This window comes from Phocoena phocoena, chromosome 9 (genome assembly GCF_963924675.1).
Source record: "Phocoena phocoena chromosome 9, mPhoPho1.1, whole genome shotgun sequence".
Classification (NCBI taxonomy): domain Eukaryota; kingdom Metazoa; phylum Chordata; class Mammalia; order Artiodactyla; family Phocoenidae; genus Phocoena; species Phocoena phocoena.
In genome coordinates this window covers 76592058-76613854 of record NC_089227.1, presented here as the reverse complement: position 1 = coordinate 76613854, position 21797 = coordinate 76592058, and the positions used below count along the sequence as shown (strand labels likewise).

Below are 21797 nucleotides of genomic sequence, written 5' to 3'. Positions count from 1 at the left end.
AGCCTGGCTGGTACATAGGTTTTGACAACAGTGGCCTGTTAAAGGGGTGAGTACTAACGCAGGATATGACAGGATGTTAGGTCCTTGGCAAATATTTGCAACGAAACTCACGTGATTTCTTCCTTTATGTCCTTTAGCTTTTTTGTGTGTGGTATGCGGGCCTCTTATCCTTTAGCTTTTTATCCTAATTTTTTTTTTTTTAATTAGGAGGTTCCTTAATTTTGGATGCAAACGTTTAAATAAGCCCAATGCATTCAATCCAACTTTTCCATTTCCTTGTACTCAAAATTGCGCTTCACTTTTAAGACCTGTAAAACCAGATTAGAGAAGAAAGCTTTTTTTTTTTTTTTAAAAAAAAAAAAAAAGACCACCAGTATCTCTGAGAGCTGCCACAGCTCTTGAATGATTACTAAGAAAAGGTCTGGCAACTGGGCTATGATGCTGTTTAAGCAAAAGTCAAAATGCCATTATTCATCAGACTGATCAAGAAAAAGTGAGAGAGGCTCAAAACAGATCTTTATAACCGACCTGCCTTCCCACGCTCACCCCTCCAACAAAACAACTGCAGGCTAAGAGACCACCTGTAGGAAAACATTTCTGGTGAACCTTGGTCATGAAGTCGACCCTTTTATTGAATTATAGATGCAGATTGCTAAAACACCCTAATTTAAGTTTCCTAAATAAACTACAGGGCATCCAATAAAACTTGTATTTCAGATAGACGACAAATAATAGTTTCGTATAAGTTTGTCCCATGCAATATTTAGGATATACATCTACTAAAACATTATTTTTTATCTGAAACTCAGATTTAAATGAGCATCTTGTATTTTTACTTGCTGAATTTGGCAACCCTACTCTAACCAGATTTGTTCTTAATAAATATGAAACTGTCACAGAACAGCAACTTTTATATACATATAGGAGGATATTACAAGTAATTAAATTCTAATTATATTGGGAAAACAAGCCAAAATGAATAGGAAGATAAGCTTGAATGTGCCATGACTTTCAAAGTAATTTCGGTAACAGAAATTCCTTTTCTCTTTACAAGAGAAATTAAAGCTAAATGGAAACTGGTTTCATGCTTTAGATGGGTACTTCCCAAGGCTTTTAGCTGTAGACTAAATGAAATTCATTTGTTATTGCAGTTCTACCTTGCTATTAACAGAGGCATTAGGAAAGCAGTGCCAGCTCAGGGGGAATGTAAACAGATTGAACAGACATGTTTACAATATCGACAACAGCTGAATGTCACCGTCAGGAGATCGTCATTTGTCAGAGAGTGTTGCTAATATATGCTCGGCTGCCAGCAAACCACAACTTGTCAGGCACTGGTCAGAAATTAAGTTGCCTGCGCCTTACATGTTTAAGATCAGTACCTTGTATTTAAAAGGGAAGGTTTTCTTTTCTTTTTTTTCACTTTTATTATCCCAGAGAATTTGCACATAGCTAGTGATTGTGTGGAAGCACTTTTAAAGCTTTCTTAAAATATCCAGTGGTTGAACCATGTTTGAAATGATTCTCTTAAGAGAAATCAAGTACGTTTTTAATGGCCATGGAGAAATTAACCATCCTCAGTTTTCTGTTATTTAAAATCATAATGCAAAACAGGAATATCTTTAAATAGTAGTTAATTTTCTACTGACTCTGTTTAAGTCTTTCTTTTAAGTAGTTATACATTTAATAATTATACAGCTCCTTATAACCCATTAAGTTAAAATTAAATTATTAAGTTAAATATCTTTATTATTTGCTATTTATAGTTTTGGTTGATAGCCTAGCACCTTTATTTCTAAATCAAAGTCCATCATATCATTGATTGCATGTTCAGCATCTACCCAGAGTTTCACTCTGTTTTCTCAGAAAATACTTATAGCAACTTTATATGGTTAGACTTATTTTACACCTGAGGGGAAGTAGGATGCCTGAAGATACACACCGCTAGCTGCTTTCCTTAGCATTCAGATTCAACTTATGCTCTATGTCTATACGTGTTTCATTCCAACACCCAGTGACTGGAATACATTTAATTAATTACTGGCACTATTTCTATAAAACTTAAATATGCTTCATCTGTAATCCAAGGTATTCAGTAGTCATTCAACTTTTAAAAATATAATCTTTTAATGTCCTTATTAAGGAAGGAACTCTAAAAATTCGACCATCGTTCTCCCTTATCCTGTCCAAGAATCAAACAACTTCTCTTTCCCTTTCTGCCCTCTGTCCTTCCCCTCTCTTTCCTTTTTCCCTCTGTAAACATATACTGAGTACTCAGTCTGTGATAGACATGAGATACAAAGATGAAATGGGCGAGTGCAAAGAAAATATCACAGCATGATACAGTATTAAGCTTATAAATAAATTAGTGTGGAAACCCCGAACGAGGAGTGGTTGGAGATTTCCAGTAGGCTTGGCAGGAGAGTCTTTATTTGAGCTGGATGTTGAAAATGTGTAAGAGTTTTCTGGTGGAGGAGGGAAGCCACATGAAGAGTATGTGCAAAGATACAGAAGAGTGAAAGAACATGGCAAGTTTAGGCAAAACTTAGAAGTTCCGTGTAACTATGGTGTCAGTGAAAAGCGCATGAAGTAGTCCAACCATGAAGGTCTTTGTAGGACAGTCTGATGTTATCCCTTGGACTATAGAGAGCCAATGGGTGTTTCCAGCATTTAATGAAATGGTAACATTAAGGGCTGGAGGCATTGGGAAGGCTGGTTAGTGGTTATACCCTAGTCTTTGGAAGCCATGCACGGGGTCTAGACTAAGACTAGAGTTTGAGGACTGAGTGGAAGGCAGCTGAATTCAGCAGACTTTGCTGAGATAGAATTTTTTGCACATGGTAGTAATGTTTGTATTACTTGACATGAGGAAACGGGGTATTATTCAATATGTATGCGTTTTTCATCTAATAGAAACATATCCCTTCAATATATACGTTTTATTTTGACATATTAACTAGAATTCTTTTAGAGCTATAGCTTTAAAATTTAGTTGTTAAACTCACAAAAATTTCAAGCAGAGGAAACTGAAGATGATGTAGGCATTTCTGCATCCGGAAGCTCAGCTTGCACATCTCGGTTTTGTATGCACACAAAGCCCAGGACAGAGTTCCATTAACCTTTCTGTTTCTTCAGTGATGTTGGTTTGACTGTCTCTAATTATACCCCAGAAAAGCACACAAGCAGACGTCTCTAAAAGGAAATGTCATGATATTCATGCCCTTAGTGGTGGGTCTTTGTGACAGGATCTTGAGTGTTCTTTGGACTTTTTGCTTACTTTAGGGTTTGAAGTATGAATGGCTCAAAGTTTTGTATTTCTGACTTTGGTATAATTTAGGTATACTCTGTCATGGTACGCATTTTAAGCTTTGTTATATATTGTTTCTTATTATATATATTTGCGATAACTTTGGTTAAATATAAGCCATATAAATCTATACCCATTGATTTGGTGAATATCCCTAGTCTGTTCAGAGTTCAGTGACAGATATTTCTCAGGCAGCACGTGCTCTGAAGGGGTGATTCTGCTGTGGATGCTGGTTACAGGTTCAGCAAATGCTACCTTGAGGTTAATTCAGCAATTGTGTAGAGTTTTTGCTTTGACATCTGGGTCCAACACCTATTGACTTCCTTTGGCCAAGGTAAAACAGTAGCTATTCATTCAAAATCATATCAGTGTCTAGATGACTCAGGAAACAGAGTTAAATCAATAGACAAGCAAATGACACGTAAAAGACGAGAGAATTAAGCTGCTTAAGCTATAATGAGGAAAGTAGCTTTCAGAAAACCTGTATAGAAAAATGATGTTGAATATTTACTTAATATGCAATATCTGATGAATTTGATGACTAAATAATAGCTTATGAGTTAAAGGTTTTTTTCATGAAATTTCCTAAATTAAAAACACCTACTTTTTCAGAATTGTGATCCATGTATTTCCCCCTTTATTCATAGCAGGGATTTTTTTTTTTTTTTTGGCCTCGCTGCATGGCATGTGGGATCTTAGTTCCCTGACCAGGGATTGAACCTGTGCCCCCTGCAGTGGAAGCGTGGAGTCTTAACCACTGGACCAACAGGGAAGTCCCCATTTCCCCCTTTATTCAGATAAAGGGTTATTACAGGCTCCAATTATGTGCTCAGATTAAGATCAATCTTCTCAGCTCACATGACAGAAACACTAATTTAAATTTTATTTAAAATGTATAAACACTGTAGTTGTATCACTTAGTATTCCTCTTAAGCACTACATTTGAATTATTTGGAAATAAGTGATTATCCCTGAACTTTCTTTAGATTACCATCATTTTAGTTTCAAATCTTTAAAATTTGGAAACTACAGATTTCCGCAATATGGTTACAACTATGAAGACATTTTAGAAACATCTTTAAGAAAGTTGGAATTTTATTAGATGATACGTGCCAATGTAAGAATTGTTGCTAGTTAAGTAAAAATATGAATCTTTTCAGTGTCTCTTCTAGGAAACAAGCATTTAAAATATTATAAATTTTCAGGTTCTGTGCAGGGTTTACACAGCCCAGTTGAAGACACAGACTGATAACTTTTAACAAGTTTGGAGAAGTTTGCCTTTTGTAATTAAAATATTTTAATTCTAAAAGTTCTCTTTTGTGTTATTAAAGTACTTTAAAAGAACTGTAAGGAACAATAGATAGCCTTGTTCTACCAAGAGCATTTAATAAAAGGACATGAGGAATCATTTGAACTGAGATCTGAGGGGGAGGGCAGAATTTGGGTGGCTGGTGATTCATGGGCAGAGGTGGGAGAAGGGCCTTTGCAGGGGAAGCAAGGGACTTTGAGGAATTGAAAGGCTAGTGGAGGGAGCAGTTGTGAAAAGACTCAGAAGCTCATGGAGTGCTTGGCAAAGGGCATGTGTAGGTCATTGGGTAGACGTGTGCCAGTCTTACAAGGCTGAGACTTGGCTGTGTGACCTAGGGCCAAATTATGGAGATATCTTGAATATATCTTGTGCACATACTCTGCAGTGTGAAGTTTTGGGAGCTGCAGAGTGATGGGATATCTCTTTTGCTACATAACCCAGGAAGCAGTGTCTGTTCTTGCTTTCGTCTGGGCCTTTTTCTCATTTACCTGGGAGAAGATAGCTACCTGGTCCTGCCATTCTGGGCTAAGGGGGCTTCACATTTAGAGAACCCTTTTTAATGATGGAAGAGAGAATGGAAGACGTATTTTATTCTAACAATGTGCCTTTACTGATGAAGGAATAAAGGTTTTCAGGTGGGGCAGTCTAGCTAACGCTTTAGAATTTTTTTCCCAGATGTACATTGTAAACAAAATTTTATTAATCTGGATGTATTTAATTCAGGTTTAATAGCAAAATTATAGTTAGTAAGCTAAAGTAGGCACCAGGAAACTGGGTGTGGGGCTAGGATGCCCTTAGGGAGACCAGCCAGCCAAGGGCTCTTGTGGAATGGTTAGAACAGTAGCTCTTTGGAATGCTGCCACAATTTCCCAGGCTCAGGGGGGAAAAAAACGTTCCATAAACAATTGACTAGTAGCAGAGGATTGTTGTAGAACTGCTTAACTTGTTTGAGAACAAACTTTTTAAGCATGTTAGAAGCACTTACCTACAGATAATGGATATGCTCCTTTCAAATCATCATTAATCTGTTTATAAAAGCAGGTCTTTAAGGATCTGCTTATCAATTTTCAATATTCTTATAGCTAAAATATTTGTTGTAACAAGCATGCATTTCTCTAAAATTGATCTGTAATTCATGCTATTTAATTCAAATTGTTCCTTCTACCAATTAGACTGAATTACTGATGTTTGGGCAACTTTGGTGACAATTTAGTGATTTTATCATTATTCACATATGGTTTTCTTTCTCTGAACATTAAGCATGACTGTGGATCAGCTTGTGTTCTTCTACTTTATTATTTTAAAAAAGAAAATACATATTTTTGGTTCAGGAAGAAAGTGTTTTTGCTGGAATAGATTTATCAAGAAGAAAAAAAAGAATGAACCTCTTCACTTATAATAAATATTTGTATTTGTGGATTTATAAAATTTAATGGAAAGATTTCCCTTTAATACTCTTTTAACAAATAGGTTTGAGGTTTTTCTGGAGAATGTACAAAGGTAAGTTAAAATGTATATCTTGTCTGAAAATAAAGGTAAAACAAAAGAAAGTGATTTAGAAGATACTTTCACAAATATAGTTATAGAATGATTCAAAAGTTATTGCAGATATTAAAGTATGAATTCCCTTCCTACCTAATAAAATCCTTTAAAATTTCCAATTTCCTAATCTGTTGTCTTGTAAATGATGTTGTCCTAAAGACGCCGGTGGTAATGAACTCACTCCTCTTGTGTTTGTGAGGTATCTGGCCGCGTTTGCGTCTGAGAGGCATGAGTTGGATCAGAATTGAGTCTGGTGTTCTTTGACTGTGTTGCTTAGGGTACTTCCTCTGTACTTTCCTGCCGAGGTTCTGGTGATGGGGACTCCTGTCTTGCGTTCTGAGGAATAGCCCAGTAATACATAGAAACAACCTCTTCCGAGACCAGAAACACCCTGTAAATCTTTTGCATTGGGGCCGAGCATGCAGACTTTAGCTGACCTGGCTTACAAAGCAACAGAAGCTATATACATGGTGACCTGTCTAACGTGTCCAGTTGCTTTATTGCCTTACCCTTAATGTGTTACCTGTCACAATATACATCTCTGCCCCCGAGAACCCGTGGCCCCTGGCTAAGTCCCTCTGATTTTGGCATAATACGTTTCTCTGTCTCAGAGTTTGAACAGCGTGTGAAGTAAAAGCTTATTAATCTGAACTTCACCAACATCTTTGATAGAGAAACTAGCTCAACAAATTACCAGTGTAAATAAAATGGAAAAGGGGAGTAAATTAAGATACATTATTACAAAGATGCTTCTATGTATTTATTCAAATGTAAGCATGAACAAAGGACCACAGCATACCGATACTTTCTTACTTTAGCTCACCTTTCTGCATGGGCTCAGGAATGCCAAGACTTTGTTTCTTCAAAAACTGGTTTATAGTTCTAGCTTTTTCTAAATTAGACTGAACTCATCTCATTTATAATTCTTAAATGAAAGGAAATTTAATGCTGTCTTTTCTTGGAAAATTTTGTAAAGACACACAGAACATGGTGAATAGTTGGCCTTCAGAAAGTACCAAGCCTGTGTCTGCTATGACATCGTTTTGAGACCTGGCTAAAACAGAGGCTTTGTGTGGACATGTGTTCTAAGCACAAGTGCTCTTGGACTGTTAGTAGTTTAGTCCCGGTGGATTCTTAACAGAATGTCAGCCGTTCCATTATCTTGTACAAATATTTGGCACTGGAATTCTCTTATTTACTAACTTTAAGTAATATAATATTTTTAAACCTCCAATCACTGGGAAAGGAAAAATAAACAACTGACATAGAGATACTTAGCACTGAAAGCTTGCAGAGTTTAGCATTTGACAGGGTAGAGACTGGAGTTTATCATTTATCATTTAGTGAATGCAGGCCTTTCATCAAACTTTTTGTTTATTAAAAGAGTTGGTTATGTAGCACGTAGGTAGGAGTCAAAAGGCACCGTGTTTTTAAAATATTCAAATGTCCAGTAAAGTATGTTATATTTTGAAATAGTTTTTATTTGTGGAGAGGTGAGTCTCAGGTTGTATTAATGTTCCAAGATCAGCAAATCTGACTTTTGTGGTTTTAAATTATGTTGAATGTTACTTATGAGAAAACAATCTGAGTTTTTAGTTGTGAATTAAGAGACTAGCAGATTAAGATAACTTTTACAGTGTTTATACTTTTTACTTCTCACCCAGTGAAATATATTCTCACTGAGGAGGTTCTGTGATATGTGGTTTATTATCTGCTTTGCTCACACAGAGAAATTTATGTATATAAGTGTTTCGTGGAAGACATTACAATTTTGTGTTAATGTAAAAATTCTTTTCCAGTTGGCATTTATACAGGAAAACAGTTTGGAGAATAACTGTTTTGTCTATTTATCGTAGGTTGGATATAGGATTTTTTGTTTCCTTTAGATAGTTTATATCGCAGAGTCCTCTATCCATAAAACTGGATATGATGAGGATAAGTTTTATATCAATAGAACATAGTTCCTATTTAAAAACTCTTAGTAATTGAAAGTATCTTTTCCTATACTTCTCAACTGCTTATAAAGTTTAATATTCTCAATAAATTGATTGGCTTTGTTAGGGCAGATTGCTTTCTTCTTTTCATTAGATTGATAGAAGTTAGAAAGGAAAAATTTTAAATAAATCTATTTTCCCCAAAGTGAAAATTATATTTTGTACAAAACAAACATTACTTTCTTTGAAATTTTATTAAATCAATTATTAACAGTACATAAGTAATACTTATTTCATTTATTAGTGTTCTTATGAAAGTTCAATTTAATGAACTGTTAAGCACTCATTGGCTATATGACATTATATTTCATTATGAAAATTGTAAGATATGAATAAGAACAAAAGTTAATTTTACTATTAACTTTAAAAGAAGCTGATCTGACTGATTTAATGTAAGGTCAAAACATAAAAAGAGATGGAATTACTGAGATAAAGTGTCAAGGAATTTTATATAGTAGTTAAAGCAGCATTTGCGCCTTTAATTAGGCATTATTTGGAGGAGGGAAAAAGGAATTTTTTTGCCATCCTTAAAATTTTGATATTACTGGTAGTCTTTTTTTTTTTTTTTCCTTACTGGAAAAGGTCAGAGATGGGAATGTAGGTGTTTTAATTCAAAGACAAGAAAGGTTTTGTAAATACCCGTGTGAACATGTACTTGTGTGCATTTGTGTTCAGTAGTGGGGGAGTCTATAGATGATGGATCGTGAGGTATTGCTAACACCACTGCCAACATCCGTGATATAATATGTACTATGTGCCAGCCACTATTGTATGTGCTTTATGTGTATTGGATCATTAAATTCTCCCAACTATACTATAAGGTTGCCACGATTGTTATCTCCACTTTATAGATGAAGACACGGAGACACAGAAAGGTTAAGTGATTTGCCCAACTACGAAGTGGTAGAGCTGGGATCTGAATCCAGGAACTGTGCTCTGACAAACTTAGTGTTCTGTTGCCTCTCAATGTACCTAGCTCCATTTTCTCTTTTCAAACATACAGCTAATGATATTTTTGTAATATGTTTTGGGGAATAACTTACACAATGTATATATATACCTTTGACCTAATAAATGTACATACATACATACATTTGCACATACACATATATACCTATAAGAATACTTGATTTTTTACATACTTTTTATATACTTTTAATTTTGTATACTCACAATACTTGATTATATATACAAACACGTGTGTTTCTTGAGCAAATAAACTAAATCCAAGCCTCCCTCCTTGAACGAAATTGCCCATAACATAGAGTTCTAAACTTCAAAATTTTGTGACTGAAGTGAATTCTCCAAGTTGGAAAATAATCCAGCTCACGTTGATTTGAGCAGACTGCCTGTGTAGTTTTATGAGCAATATTGCAAGAGACATTCAAATTTCCAAATAGGGTCTAGTGAAAGAGACCTCTGGGGTGGGGGTGGGGGGCGGGTCTGTAAATCACATTTAAATATAAACTTTTTGCATTTTGTTACAGAATCCCTATTTTCAGCTACTGAAGGTACATTTAGGAAAAGGATGACAGCACCTGAGTATAAGTTTCCAATTGCCACCCCTCTCCTTTACTCCCAATAACCATGAAGTGTAATTGGGCTACTTATAACTTTCAGCCTTTTTGAATAACCTCTTCTGTGTAAAACATATAAAATCCTCCAGCTACCAGCGTCTTCCTCTTGATTGTCGAGTCTTCGGGGCAGGGCTATTGTTTGTTTTAATTTTATTTTTACTTTTATCAGAGTGCTTCATACACAAAATGTAGAGTAAATTTAAGTCCAAAATACTTCTTATGAAAAATAGTAGTCCTCTACCTTTATCATTTTCCACTGCTAAGAAAGAGGCAACTGCTTTCAATCTTTGTTTTTTGCAGATTCCCTTGGAATTTACTTCCATATCTCTAAATCACATATTTATCTAACTCTTCTCATTCTTTCAGTTTTAAGCCCTATCCATTGACGTCTGTGCAAGATGAGGAACTGGTATCTTTTCCTGCCCTCAGTGCCGTACCACCCTCCAGCCCCGCCCCATGCATACTTCCTCTCTCAGCTCGACACAGATATATTATCATTTTGGTTAGAACAGTGTTTACATGCTCATGACTATGTAAATGTTATTCACAGATGGGCCAGGTAAATTACCAGGTTCACTTTTTTCTTTCTGGAATGATACTTTGGGGTTTTTTTTTTTTTTTGGAATTTGTAACTCTCCTTGTTTTCTATGTTTTTCTGTCTAAATCAACTCTAAACTTCCCCTGATATATGTTTTCTCTTCATATATTCAAATACTTGGGGTATTCTATCGATGATTTTTTTTGTTTTTAAGAAATCTCTCAGCACGTTCTAGACCCACTCCAGTCTAGACTGCTGAAGTTGCTGCCGTCACGCAATATCCCCTTTACTACCATTCTGAGATTTCCTTTGCCTCCCTTTTGTTTTAGATCCCTTGTTTCCTGGAATCCAAGTCATTGTCCTACTCTGTTTAGTCTCTCATTTGAGGTAGCATATCTTCCAGTAGTTTCCTGAAAAACATACATAGGAAATACATTTTTTAAAAAGCCTGCATGCCTAAAAATGGCTTTAAATACCCTTACAGGTTAATTCCTTTTTTTAAAAAATTTTAATCTTATTGGAGTATAGTTGATTTACAATGTTGTGTTCGATTCAGGTGTACAGCAAAGTGATTCATTTCTACATATACATATATTCATTCTTTTTCAGATTCTTTTCTCATACAGGTTATCACAGAATATTGAGTAGAGTTCCCTGTGCTATACAGTAAGTCCTTGTTGGTTATCTATCTTATATATAAGTAGTGTGTGTATTTATTTTTGAATTTTATTTTATTTATTTTTTATACAGCAGGTTCTTATTAGTTATCTATTTTATACATATTAGTGTATATATGTGTATGTTAATCTCAAGCTCCTGATTTATCCCTTCACCCCACATTTCCCGTTTGGTAGCCATAAGCTTGTTTTCGATATCTGCAAGTCTGTTTCTGTTTTCTAAATAAGTTCATTTGTATCGTTTTTTAAAAATTAGATTCCACATAGGAGTGATATCATACATGTCTTTCTCTGTCTGACTTAACTTCACTTAGTAAGATAATCTCCAGGTCCATCCATGTTAATTCTAATGGCTATAGAATTATAGGTTGGAAATCATTTTTTTTCCTCAGAATTTTGAAGCCATCCTCCTGCTGCCTCTAGCTTCCACTATTTTATTGAGAAATCCAATGCTCTTTTGGTTTTGAACCTCTGCGGAAAAGGTATTTAAATTTGAACTCCAATTCTGTTTCCCATATTCTGCTTTATCCTCGACTATACCTAGTGTCCCCAGTCCTGAGACTGTTTTACTGGTTCCACAGAATAGCCCCTAACTTCTTTACTGGTAGGGGTGGATAGTACCCAGCTACATAGTGTAGGGGAGGGGACCTGAGGGCTCTAACTTCTTCCTAAACAAGTTTTCAACAAATCATCCTTTTTTTAGCCCTACTTTCATCCACTTCTGCAAGTATCCAGGGCTTCCAGCACCTAAGCATTTGGAGGGACTCTGTATGTGAATCAGGTTGTTCCCTACTTTCTCCACTACCGATTAAGCATTCAGCTTTTGGGGGACTGCTGAGAAATTTGCTACTCAACTGTTTGTTTTGTACCTTCCCAAATATACTTGCTATTGTCTTCTTTCCCTTTTCCTTTATCTCTGGGTTTATGTCTTTTAAAATATCCCTTTATTGTTTTAGTGAAACTTCAACAGGGAGAAGGGAGAAGGGCGTGTGTTTAATCTACTTTCTTTAGTGGGAGATCCTGGGGAGTGGGGGAGGTGTCAGGGAAGCAGCTCATTTTTATAAATGAATGTTTCTTTCAGAAAAGACCTCCTGGAGATTTTATTCTTTTGTCTGTACACATATAATGAGATGAAATAATCTTTAATACGGGAAAAGAATCCCCCTTATTTCTACTGGAGGATGCATTGACTTACAAGTCACCAAGGGTTAAATAGGAAGGTGGGATTTCATGCCTTTACGTTCCTCCTCAAATACATCCAGGGGACAAAGGGACTAGTTAAACTGTGCCATTCTTGCCATTCTGTGGCCAACGCTTTATTTAAAATAACAGACGAATTGATTTCAGTATTTTTAAAAAAGAATTTGGTTTCCCACCCTCCACGCCCTTCCTGCCCTCGTTTCCTAATAAAGATCTTTTGAAAAATACCAGCTATTTTCTCACTGGACAGGGATTTTACTAAAGATTTTACCAAATAACTTGTGGGTTTAGAAGACTCTTTAGAGTGAGTGACACTAACAGTCTTTAGGAGGAAATGAACAGTTTTACTTGTTGTCATCCTCCAGTCATAGTTACATCCATTCAAGAAATATTCACTGAGTACATGTTCTATGCCAGGCAGTATGTTAAGTATTTAAAACATAATATCTCTTGTACTCATGGAGTTTATATTCTAATAGATACTACGATATGGTTAATAGTGGCTACCCTTTAGGTAATGCTTCCTGTGGGACAGCACTCTACCTGGTTGAATCCTTAGTGCAACACTGCAAGGTAATTTTAACACTCTTATTTGACAGATGAGGAAATTGAGGCTAGGTGGTTTGCTCAAGGTCATCCAACTGGTATGTAAAGGAGCCAGAATCTGAAGCCAGGTCTATTTTATTTCAAAGCTCATGTTCTTCCATTTGTATAGTTGAAAAAAGTCAACAAAGCAATTTCACCTGCAGTGTTTTATCTAATCTTCTGTGATCTAAATCAGTAAGGACACTCATTTCTGAACTGAAAGGTAATTATTCTCGGCTTGAGAGATTTGGTGAAAAAAAAATCACTAATTAATTGCATCATTTTGAGGGTATATCTTATTATCAGCTTGCCTTACTTGATGCAGTTTTTGCATGAACATATGTTTAGGGATAAAACTTATTCATAGAACACAAATTTTAGTTTAATTACAGTAGAAGAACTTAGCTATTTTAAGAAAGTCTGTATCAACTAATTTTTAAAGCAAATAAAATAGTTTGTTAATGCAAATAATTGCATTCTAAGTCCCTTGTATAAACACTTTCTCAGGCTTTATTTATTTAAAATGTTCAGTTGATAGTAGCTCAGGAAAGATGGGGAGAGTCTGCATATGGTTCCTTAACTATGTAAATTGTCTTATATGTTTAAAGACACACTGGACTATCATACTATAATCCTCCAGAAAGACACACAGTAAAACAGAGAGGCAATGTAGTACAGAAATGTAAGCAAAGTCAAGGGGAGTCAAATGTTAACAAGAAACTCAGAGCTCAAATTAGTCAGAGAAATTCAGGGAAACCTGAAATTGGTTTTTTCAGTTGGTAAGCTGATCATCATTTCCACTGACATTTATTAAATACCTGCTGTGTGACAGGTCCTGCTTCAGCACTGGGAATAAAATAATGTTTACGAACAAGATCCCTGCCAGCCAGAACCGATGGTCTGGCAGGTTAGTGAGCGCAGTGAATTGTGGGTGAGGCAGCCGACTGGTTTAAAAGCTGAAGCCTCTGAAGCTTGATATACAGGAGACAGAGAAACCCTGACACACAGGGGAAGGAGAAGGGTAAAATGGTAAAGAACAAGAGATGAGATACTGGAAAACAATGATGAAGAAGAAACTGCGGCACACTGTAGGGAATGAAGGTCAAATCCAGGAAGAAAGGGCAAGTCCATATTGGATTGTATTTCACAAACGAGTTCAGAATTGCATTTGTATAATGCTTTAAAAATTCAAAATTTAAAATTTTCCAAAACAATTTCCCATGTGTCAAATCAGCCTAGATGATAACAGTGAAGAGGACTTTATTTTTATCTTCATCAGACAGATGAGCAAACTGAAGTCAGGGCAGTTTAATGATTTTCCAGAGATCACAGTGTGTTACTTCAGTCTGCTGACTCCAAATTCAGAGCTCTTTCCACTGTTCTAGGACAGCACTCATGGAGGAGAGGGGTGAGTTGCCCTGCAGACTAGCTTGGTACAGACCATCTCAGCAAACCACGTGTGTTGGGAAAGTAAGGACTTGACAGACACATACTGACGTCATTAGGAGAGATATACACGTGTTTCAATAATGCCGAGGACAGCAGACGGTTTTGTAGTGAAATGTGATATGTATGTACCCTATCTGCCATAACAGAGTTAAACGGGAGTTGTTGCTTAATTCTTCGCTGGCTTTGTTTTATTTAAACTGTGGATTAACACCAAGTTTTATAGATGCCTCACTCAGATCCAGCTCTTAAACTAGTGACTGAGTGATTCTCTGTGCAGTGATCAACACGAGGGTGACTAGGACTCAGAGCTCCCTGAAAAAGAAAGTGTAGGCGTAGGGCTTCCCTGGTGGCGCAGTGGTTGAGGGTCCGCCTGCTGATGCAGGGGACACGGGTTCGTGCCCCGGTCCGGGAAGATCCCACATGCTGCCGAGCGGCTGAGCCTGTGTGTCCGGAGCCTGTGCTCCGCAATGGGAGAGGCCACAACAGTGAGAGGCCCGCGTACTGCACAAAAAAAAAAAAAAAAAAAATGGAGGCCTTTCCTGATCACCCAGTCCAAGGCAGCTCCCAGTCTCTTTCCATTGTATCACTCTGCTTTTTTTAAAAAAATTTTTATTGAAATATAGTTGATTTACAATGTTGTGTTAGTTTCAGGTGTACAGCAAAGTGATTCAGTTATACATATATATGTATATATAGCTATCCTTTTTCAGATTCTTTTCCCTTATAGGTTATTACAAAATATTGAGTAGAGTTCCCTGTGCTATATAGTAGGTCCTTGTTGGTTATCTATTTTATATATAGTAGTATGTATATTTTAACTCCAAACTCCTAATTTATCCCTCCCTCCCTTTCCTCTTTGGTACCCATATGTTTGTTTTCTATGTCTCTAAGTCTAGTTCTGTTTTGCAAATAAGTTCATTTGTATCATTTTATTTTTAGAATCCACATATAAGCATATGATATTTGTCTTTAGACAAATACTTCACTTCTGACTTACTTCACTTAGTATGATAATCTCTAGGTCCACTCATGTTGCTGCAAATGTAATTATTTCATTCTCTTTTGTGGCTAATGTTCCATTGTATTATATATCACATTTCTTTATCCATTTATCTGTTGATGGCAGGTTAGGTTACTTCCATGTCTTGGCTGTTGTAAATAGTACTGCTACGAACTTTGGGGTGCATGTACCATTTCAAATTATGGTTTTCTCCAGATATGTGCCCAGGAATGGGATTGCAGGATCATATGGCAACTCTATTTTTAGTTTTTGAAGGAACCTCCATACTGTTCTCCATAGTGGCTGCACCAATTTACATTCCCACAACAGTGTAGGAGGGTTCCTTTTTCTCCATACCACATTCTGCTTTGTTTTCATATATTCTTATCTATTCATATATTATGTAAAATAAATTTATTGAGCACCTACTTTGTGACAAGGAACACGGTAAATTTCTGCCCTTGATAGAGCTGTCATTCCAGTGAAGAGGAATAATCAATAATCATCACTACCCGATCCTTCCACCCTGACTGGCACCATAAATGGAGTGGAGGATTCATGACAGCAGTGGAGTTGTTTTAATTCTGCTGGAATTAGTGAACTTTCAGAGAACCTATTCTTTCTCACCCTTTTACTGTTTACTTCTGTAAAGTGACCTCCGCAACTGGAGAAGTGGCAAGGAAGAGCACAAAGAACATGGCTGCAGTGGTCCCTTTAGGGCTCCAAAATTTATTTTATTATGCACGTTCTTGAACAAGTCCTATTGTATACTTTTCACATTAATTTCTTCATTTGTAAAATGAGGTAGTCTTATCCATTGAGTGAATTAATTATGAAAGCATTTGATAAATGGAGCACCATCCAAACGACCCACTTAGGTGAGTATTGAATGCTGTCTGCCGATGTCTCAAAATTTGCTGAAATTTTCCCCATCTGCTCCCAAGGGAGGGAGCTTCTTGAACATGTGCCTCCGTTTTCTTGTCCTCTGAATAAACAACACTGAATAATATTTAGCTTGTCTCTGATGACCCTATTTTACTCTGATTCTATCCTAACAGCATTCATTTTCTGTTCTTCTACAGTATTTTGGAAGTTTACTTGTCATTTTCTGTGTAGAACTGGCTTGTGGTGTTTGGACATATGAGCAGGAAATTATGGTGAGTTCAAAATGGAATATAACCACAGTCTGAAACAATATTCGTTCAGCCTTTTAAATCAGATACTCTGGAGTTGTTAAGCACATGGCTATTAATTTGAATGTTCATGCTATCTGGTAACAATGAATACTCCCAATACTTCTGAAATGTAGCATTTTCTTTTCTGTGTCTAAAGCATAGTTCCAAAGCATAATTTGTGATTTTTCATTTCCTCTATTCCTATATATATCTTTAATTCCACAGATTGCTTAAACATGGATATAATAGACTGAAAATTAGATATGTTCTAAAATAATTTCACCATCTTCTGAGTGTATAATAGGAAATATTCACATTTGCAACAGGACTTGAGAAAAGTTGAAAATCTACATGAAAACCTTATAAAATGCTGACTGCAGCTGTACACTGATGGCTAGGAAACATGTACCTTCTGTTTGCAGCAAGCCAAACCATCTTCCAAATTAAGAAGTGTGTGTTAGAATGAATGAGAATAAGAGTTTCTTAACCTTAAGATTTTACCAGTCATGTTCGGTATACCACTCACACTTCAGCTCTGCTCTATTGGGCATTATTACTTATTTAATGTTTGCTCACTTCATTGGTGAAAATTGGTGCATTGATTATCAATGAGGTTGAGCACCTTTGCATGTCTGTGAAGTCTGGCTGTTTTTGTGGTGGCAGGTCAGATTCTTCCACTGTGAGCTTTGTAGAGTAATCCTGTTTCAGGAAGATGATGTTTTCTTCCCCCCAACATGTAGTCTTTGGACTGTCTACAGCAGGAGTCCACCAGGGTGATTCTTTAAAATGCACATTATAGGGCTCTAGGCCAAAGCTGCTAGATCGGAATAGAGGAAAAGGCAGCGACTGAGTATTTGCATTTGTGGCAAGTTCCCCAGGTCAGTCTTCAACATTTTAAAATTTAAGAGCTCTTAAGAAGCGAAGCAGATTCTTTTTTTTTATTTATTTAATTTAATTTATTTTTTATACAGCAGGTTCTTATTAGTTATCTATTTTATACATATTAGTGTATATATGTCAATCAAAATCTCCCAATTCATCACATCACCACCACCCATGAAGCAGATTCTTTTACATTTGTTTCTGAGAGGCATTTTGGCAGTTGTGTAAGAAAATTGAAGACATCTCTGGTACTGATGCAGTTATTAAAGATTCTATGGTAAATCTGCTACTGTACTGTGACACTGTTTTGAATGCTAAGTGGTAATTACAGACTAGTGGGCACTCTACATGCGTCAATCTACATGTAAACGATGCTTTGGCACTGCTACACAGCTGAACCCCTCTGAAAACACTCATGCTTTCAATGTTTGACAACTCTCAGTAAGAGGAGAGAATTTATGGTTATTTTTTTTCTCTATTAAAAATTGAAAAGTCAGGGCAGGTTCTAACTAGTTTAATATAAAGTTAAACACTATCTTCAAAACAAAATCTCCTCTTACAATAGGAATGCTCTTGTTGTCTTTGAGAATCATATTTTCACACCATCCCTAGAAACTTGGTATATTAAGGGAATGAAAAAGTGATTGATTCCAGGGACTCAGTTTTGGTGTCTTACTAATTTTTTCTAATTTCAAAAAACACATGGCTCTCCTTAACATTCAAGCAATGAGTAGTAAATTGTATAATTAATTCTTGATCTCCTCATCTCAGCTTTTGTGTTCTTTTTGGTAATTAAAAGGTTTTTAAAAATGAGTTTACTTTCTAGTGGATTTAAAAAAATGGCTTGAACAATGTTTATATCATACTAATATTTGGTAAATTTCCTAAATTATAACAAGTTTGAAATGAATTAATATAAGGTATTTGAAAGGAAATATTTTGACTCTAGTATAATTCTAAGGAACTTGAGGAAACAGAAAGGAATTGATACGTTTTAGATACTTGCTTCTATTCTGTGAAGGGGCCATCTGCAAGTATTTTTTTAGTATCACAATGGTACTAGATGGGTGTACACTGCCGTGCCCGCTGAAGGCATACCTCACTGTTTTGCTTGTGTAAATCTTCCCCCATTAAGTCACCAGGATAAAACAAGGGCTGTTTAAAAGTGAAATGTGGAAAGTAGTCCTTTAGGAAAAACGTTTGTCAGAATTTTTTTATTATTATTATTGCCTTTGCACTAATAGCAACGTGAATGAAAAGTGCCGTTAAAGTTTATGAGCTGCGAAATTTTGCAGAACCCAGACTTTGCGTAGAATGGGCTTTGTGCTCTTCTCTGTTCCATACAAGGAGCCAATACATGTGTGTTTTCCTTTATGGCCAGAGCACTGTATTTTGTGCCCGAACCTCAGTGACCGCCTGTGTTTCTTGCTATATTTGGTTTCAGATCAATTGTGGTCACAAGTGGGAAACAACTTATATTTATTTTGGAAAATAACTTAAAAAATAAGACTGTTCTAATAACCAAATCAAGAGATTGGGCATCAGGCAGCCTATTTTCCCATTATTTCTGTTTTTTATATACATGTTCACCTCCCATTCATCATTCCTTCTCTAGATGAAATCTGTCAATCATGTTAACTGTTTCAGATTGTAAATTTCTAGAGAATTTATTTCACTTCTATTTATTTTATGTTCAAAAGGATATGAGATAACAAGAATTTATAGTGCATAGCTTGAACTTTGGTCAGTTCTCTGAACTTTGTTGGAACCAGATGAACACACAGTATACCCAGTCAGCCCATTATTTAGGGAACAAAGTTGTGTGCCCAGGTGTTGGGGTGTTTTCTTTTGTATTGTACATTTCCAAGTAATAAAAAAGAAAATTTACAAAGGAACAAAATGAAGACTTTCTGTGGCCAGGAATTTTTAAACTACTATTGATATTGCTTTTTTTTTTTTTTTTTTTTTTTGCGGTACGCGGGCCTCTCACTGATGTGGCCTCTCCCGTTGCGGAGCACAGGCTCCGGACGCGCAGGCCCAGCGGCCATGGCTCACGGGCCCAGCCGCTCCGTGACATGTGGGATCTTCCCAGACCGGGGCACGAACCTGTGTCCCCTGCATGGGCAGGCGGACTCTCAACCACTGCGCCACCAGGGAAGCCCTAAAATCCACTTTTTGAAAAGTTTACAGACTTATTCTAGAGTGCGGCTTGGCTTGAGCTGAACTCTTTCCCTTAATTCTTCTCCCTTTATTTTAGTACCATAGTCTGCAGTCACTTCAAAGAACCATTTCATAGCATTACGAACTCAAATGAAAGGGCATTTTGCAGCAGGGACCACTTGTTATGAGGAGCTCAGGTGTATCTATAGAACATATAGGTGTATCTACAGAACATACAGCTTTACTTGTGATTTCCTTGAACTTGATATCGGCATTAAGTGATTTCGCATTATTTTGCTTACTATGAAGTACTTCCTCCTTTAGTACAAAAATCTACAAGTAGAGATTGTTTGATAAGTATTTAATAACGCTGAGCCTAATTTAAGCCACAAACAAATACAAATTTAAGGCAGTGTTTGGCAATGGCAGTACATTCCAAGTAAGTGTGAGTATGTGGATGAGTCTATGAGTGATTGTGTTTGTGTGAATCTGTGAATGTATGTGTGTCTGAATGTGGCTGTTTGCACGTTACAGTTGTTGATACTTTGTCTTTTCTATCGCTAGGTTCCAGTACAGTGGTCAGACATGGTCACTTTGAAAGCCAGAATGACAAATTATGGCTTACCGAGATACCGCTGGCTTACTCATGCTTGGAATTTTTTTCAGAGAGAGGTAAGTGCTACCTTTTCTGAGGTAGAGGGTGTGGAATAAATGGCACACTTTCAAAACAAGTGTTCAAAGCTTTGGCTTTGGTCATTTTCCCTGTGCTGAAAAGTTAAGCCGATGATTCAGTTACCACTGGTGTAATTTTTTTATTGAGAAATACTTTAAGTAGCTCTATGCCCTGCTTTTCTTCCACCATTTCCGCTTCATTTCCCATGGTTCACATATATTTTAGAATCTTTTAAAAGCCCTTTTGCTAAACTAAATTTTCCTTTTTTAATGAGAATTCCTTGATAATTACCCACGCTCTATTTGAATGGATAATTTTTCATGATTTTTAGAGCTATCTGTAATTTAAACATCATTTGAAAATTTAAAATAATGGGTCTTATTTGGAAATTAGGACTCAGTATATCATTAAAAGCACGAACTTTCTAGTCAGAATGACCTTCGTTCAAATTCTGGCTCTGCTGCTTACTATTACATGAGCTTCTGTAACTTAACTTCCTTAAGCTTCAGTCTCCTCATCTATAAAATGGGGATAATAAAAGTACCTATCTCCTCCAGGTGTTGAGAAGATTAAATGGGATCATAAGTTATTGTTAATAATAACATTACAAAGTTAAGTGCTTTTAGCTTTTCTTACCTACCTTCCATATAGCACTGCATCCCATTATCCTCTCAGACAGGGACTATATTTAGATGTTTAAAATCTGGTGACTTGAAGTTAACCATTGATTCAAACTAAGTTCTTCTCCCAAGCAGTTTCCTTGCGATTGGAGTGACATTCCCAGATGACCAAGTCTATCTCTTTCTTTTACTGGCATTTAAAGCTGGGCTCCAAAGCATTTGAGAATCAGGGTCTTGCACAGTAGATGTCCTGCTCCCTGCTCAGTTACTCTGTCTTGGATACAGGCAGAGGTTCAAGTCCAGGATAATCTCCAAATCTGGCTCTTTGTGTCACAGTTGTTGAGATGGTGAAAATTATCACTGCAGCACAGATTTCCTGTTTATTTAACTGCTTCCTGACTTTGTTTGTTTACTCTTCATTTGTACTAAAAACAACGTGAAGGGAAAATAAGTGAAGCGTTAGGGAATTTATAATAAGCTGTGTTCAGCTACTACCCGGAGTGGAAGCTTCCTAGAGCTCTTTATTTTCTGACAATTGTGATGTGGACCATGATAATCCAGGTCAAAAAACAAAATGAGTTTTTTTCTAATGGTACAAAGAGGGCGCCACCCTAGGTAGATAATGTACAGCGCTACAAATGATAGCACACGTATTTTTAGATTTGTTGTATGGTAAGTTCCCTCCTTTACATCATAGGCTTATTTCACTTCAGAGGAGGTGGTGAAGACCTCCGGGCCTCCTGAAAGAGTTTTTAAAAGCCCCTTGTATTAGTTTGCTAGGGCTGCGGCCATAACAAAGTACCACGGGCTGGGTGGCTTAAACAACAGAAATTTATTGTCTCACAACTCTGGAGGCTGAAAGTCTGAGATCAAGGCATCGGCAGGATTGCTTTTTTCCTGAGGCCTCTCTCCTGGGCTTGTAGACAGCCGAAGTCATCTCCCTGTGTCTTCACGTCATCTTCCCTCTGTGTCTGTGTTTAAATTTCCTCTTCTTACAAGGGCATAGGTCAGATGGGATTAGGACCACCCTTATGACCTTATTTTAATGCCTTCTGTAAAGACCTTCCCAAATATGGTCACATTCTGGAGGTTAGAACCTCACCGTGAAT

General features: G+C 36.6%; 1 protein-coding gene across 1 annotated transcript in view; it reads left to right on the top strand.

Annotated features, from left to right (window-relative positions):
- Positions 1 to 21797, top strand: part of TSPAN12 (tetraspanin 12) — a 65360-nt gene that overhangs the window by 21611 nt on the left and 21952 nt on the right. Inside the window, exons 6-7 of the mRNA XM_065883912.1 lie at positions 16261 to 16335; positions 19960 to 20067. Coding sequence (XP_065739984.1) covers positions 16261 to 16335; positions 19960 to 20067 — 183 coding nt within the window. The remainder of the gene's footprint in view (positions 1 to 16260; positions 16336 to 19959; positions 20068 to 21797) is intronic.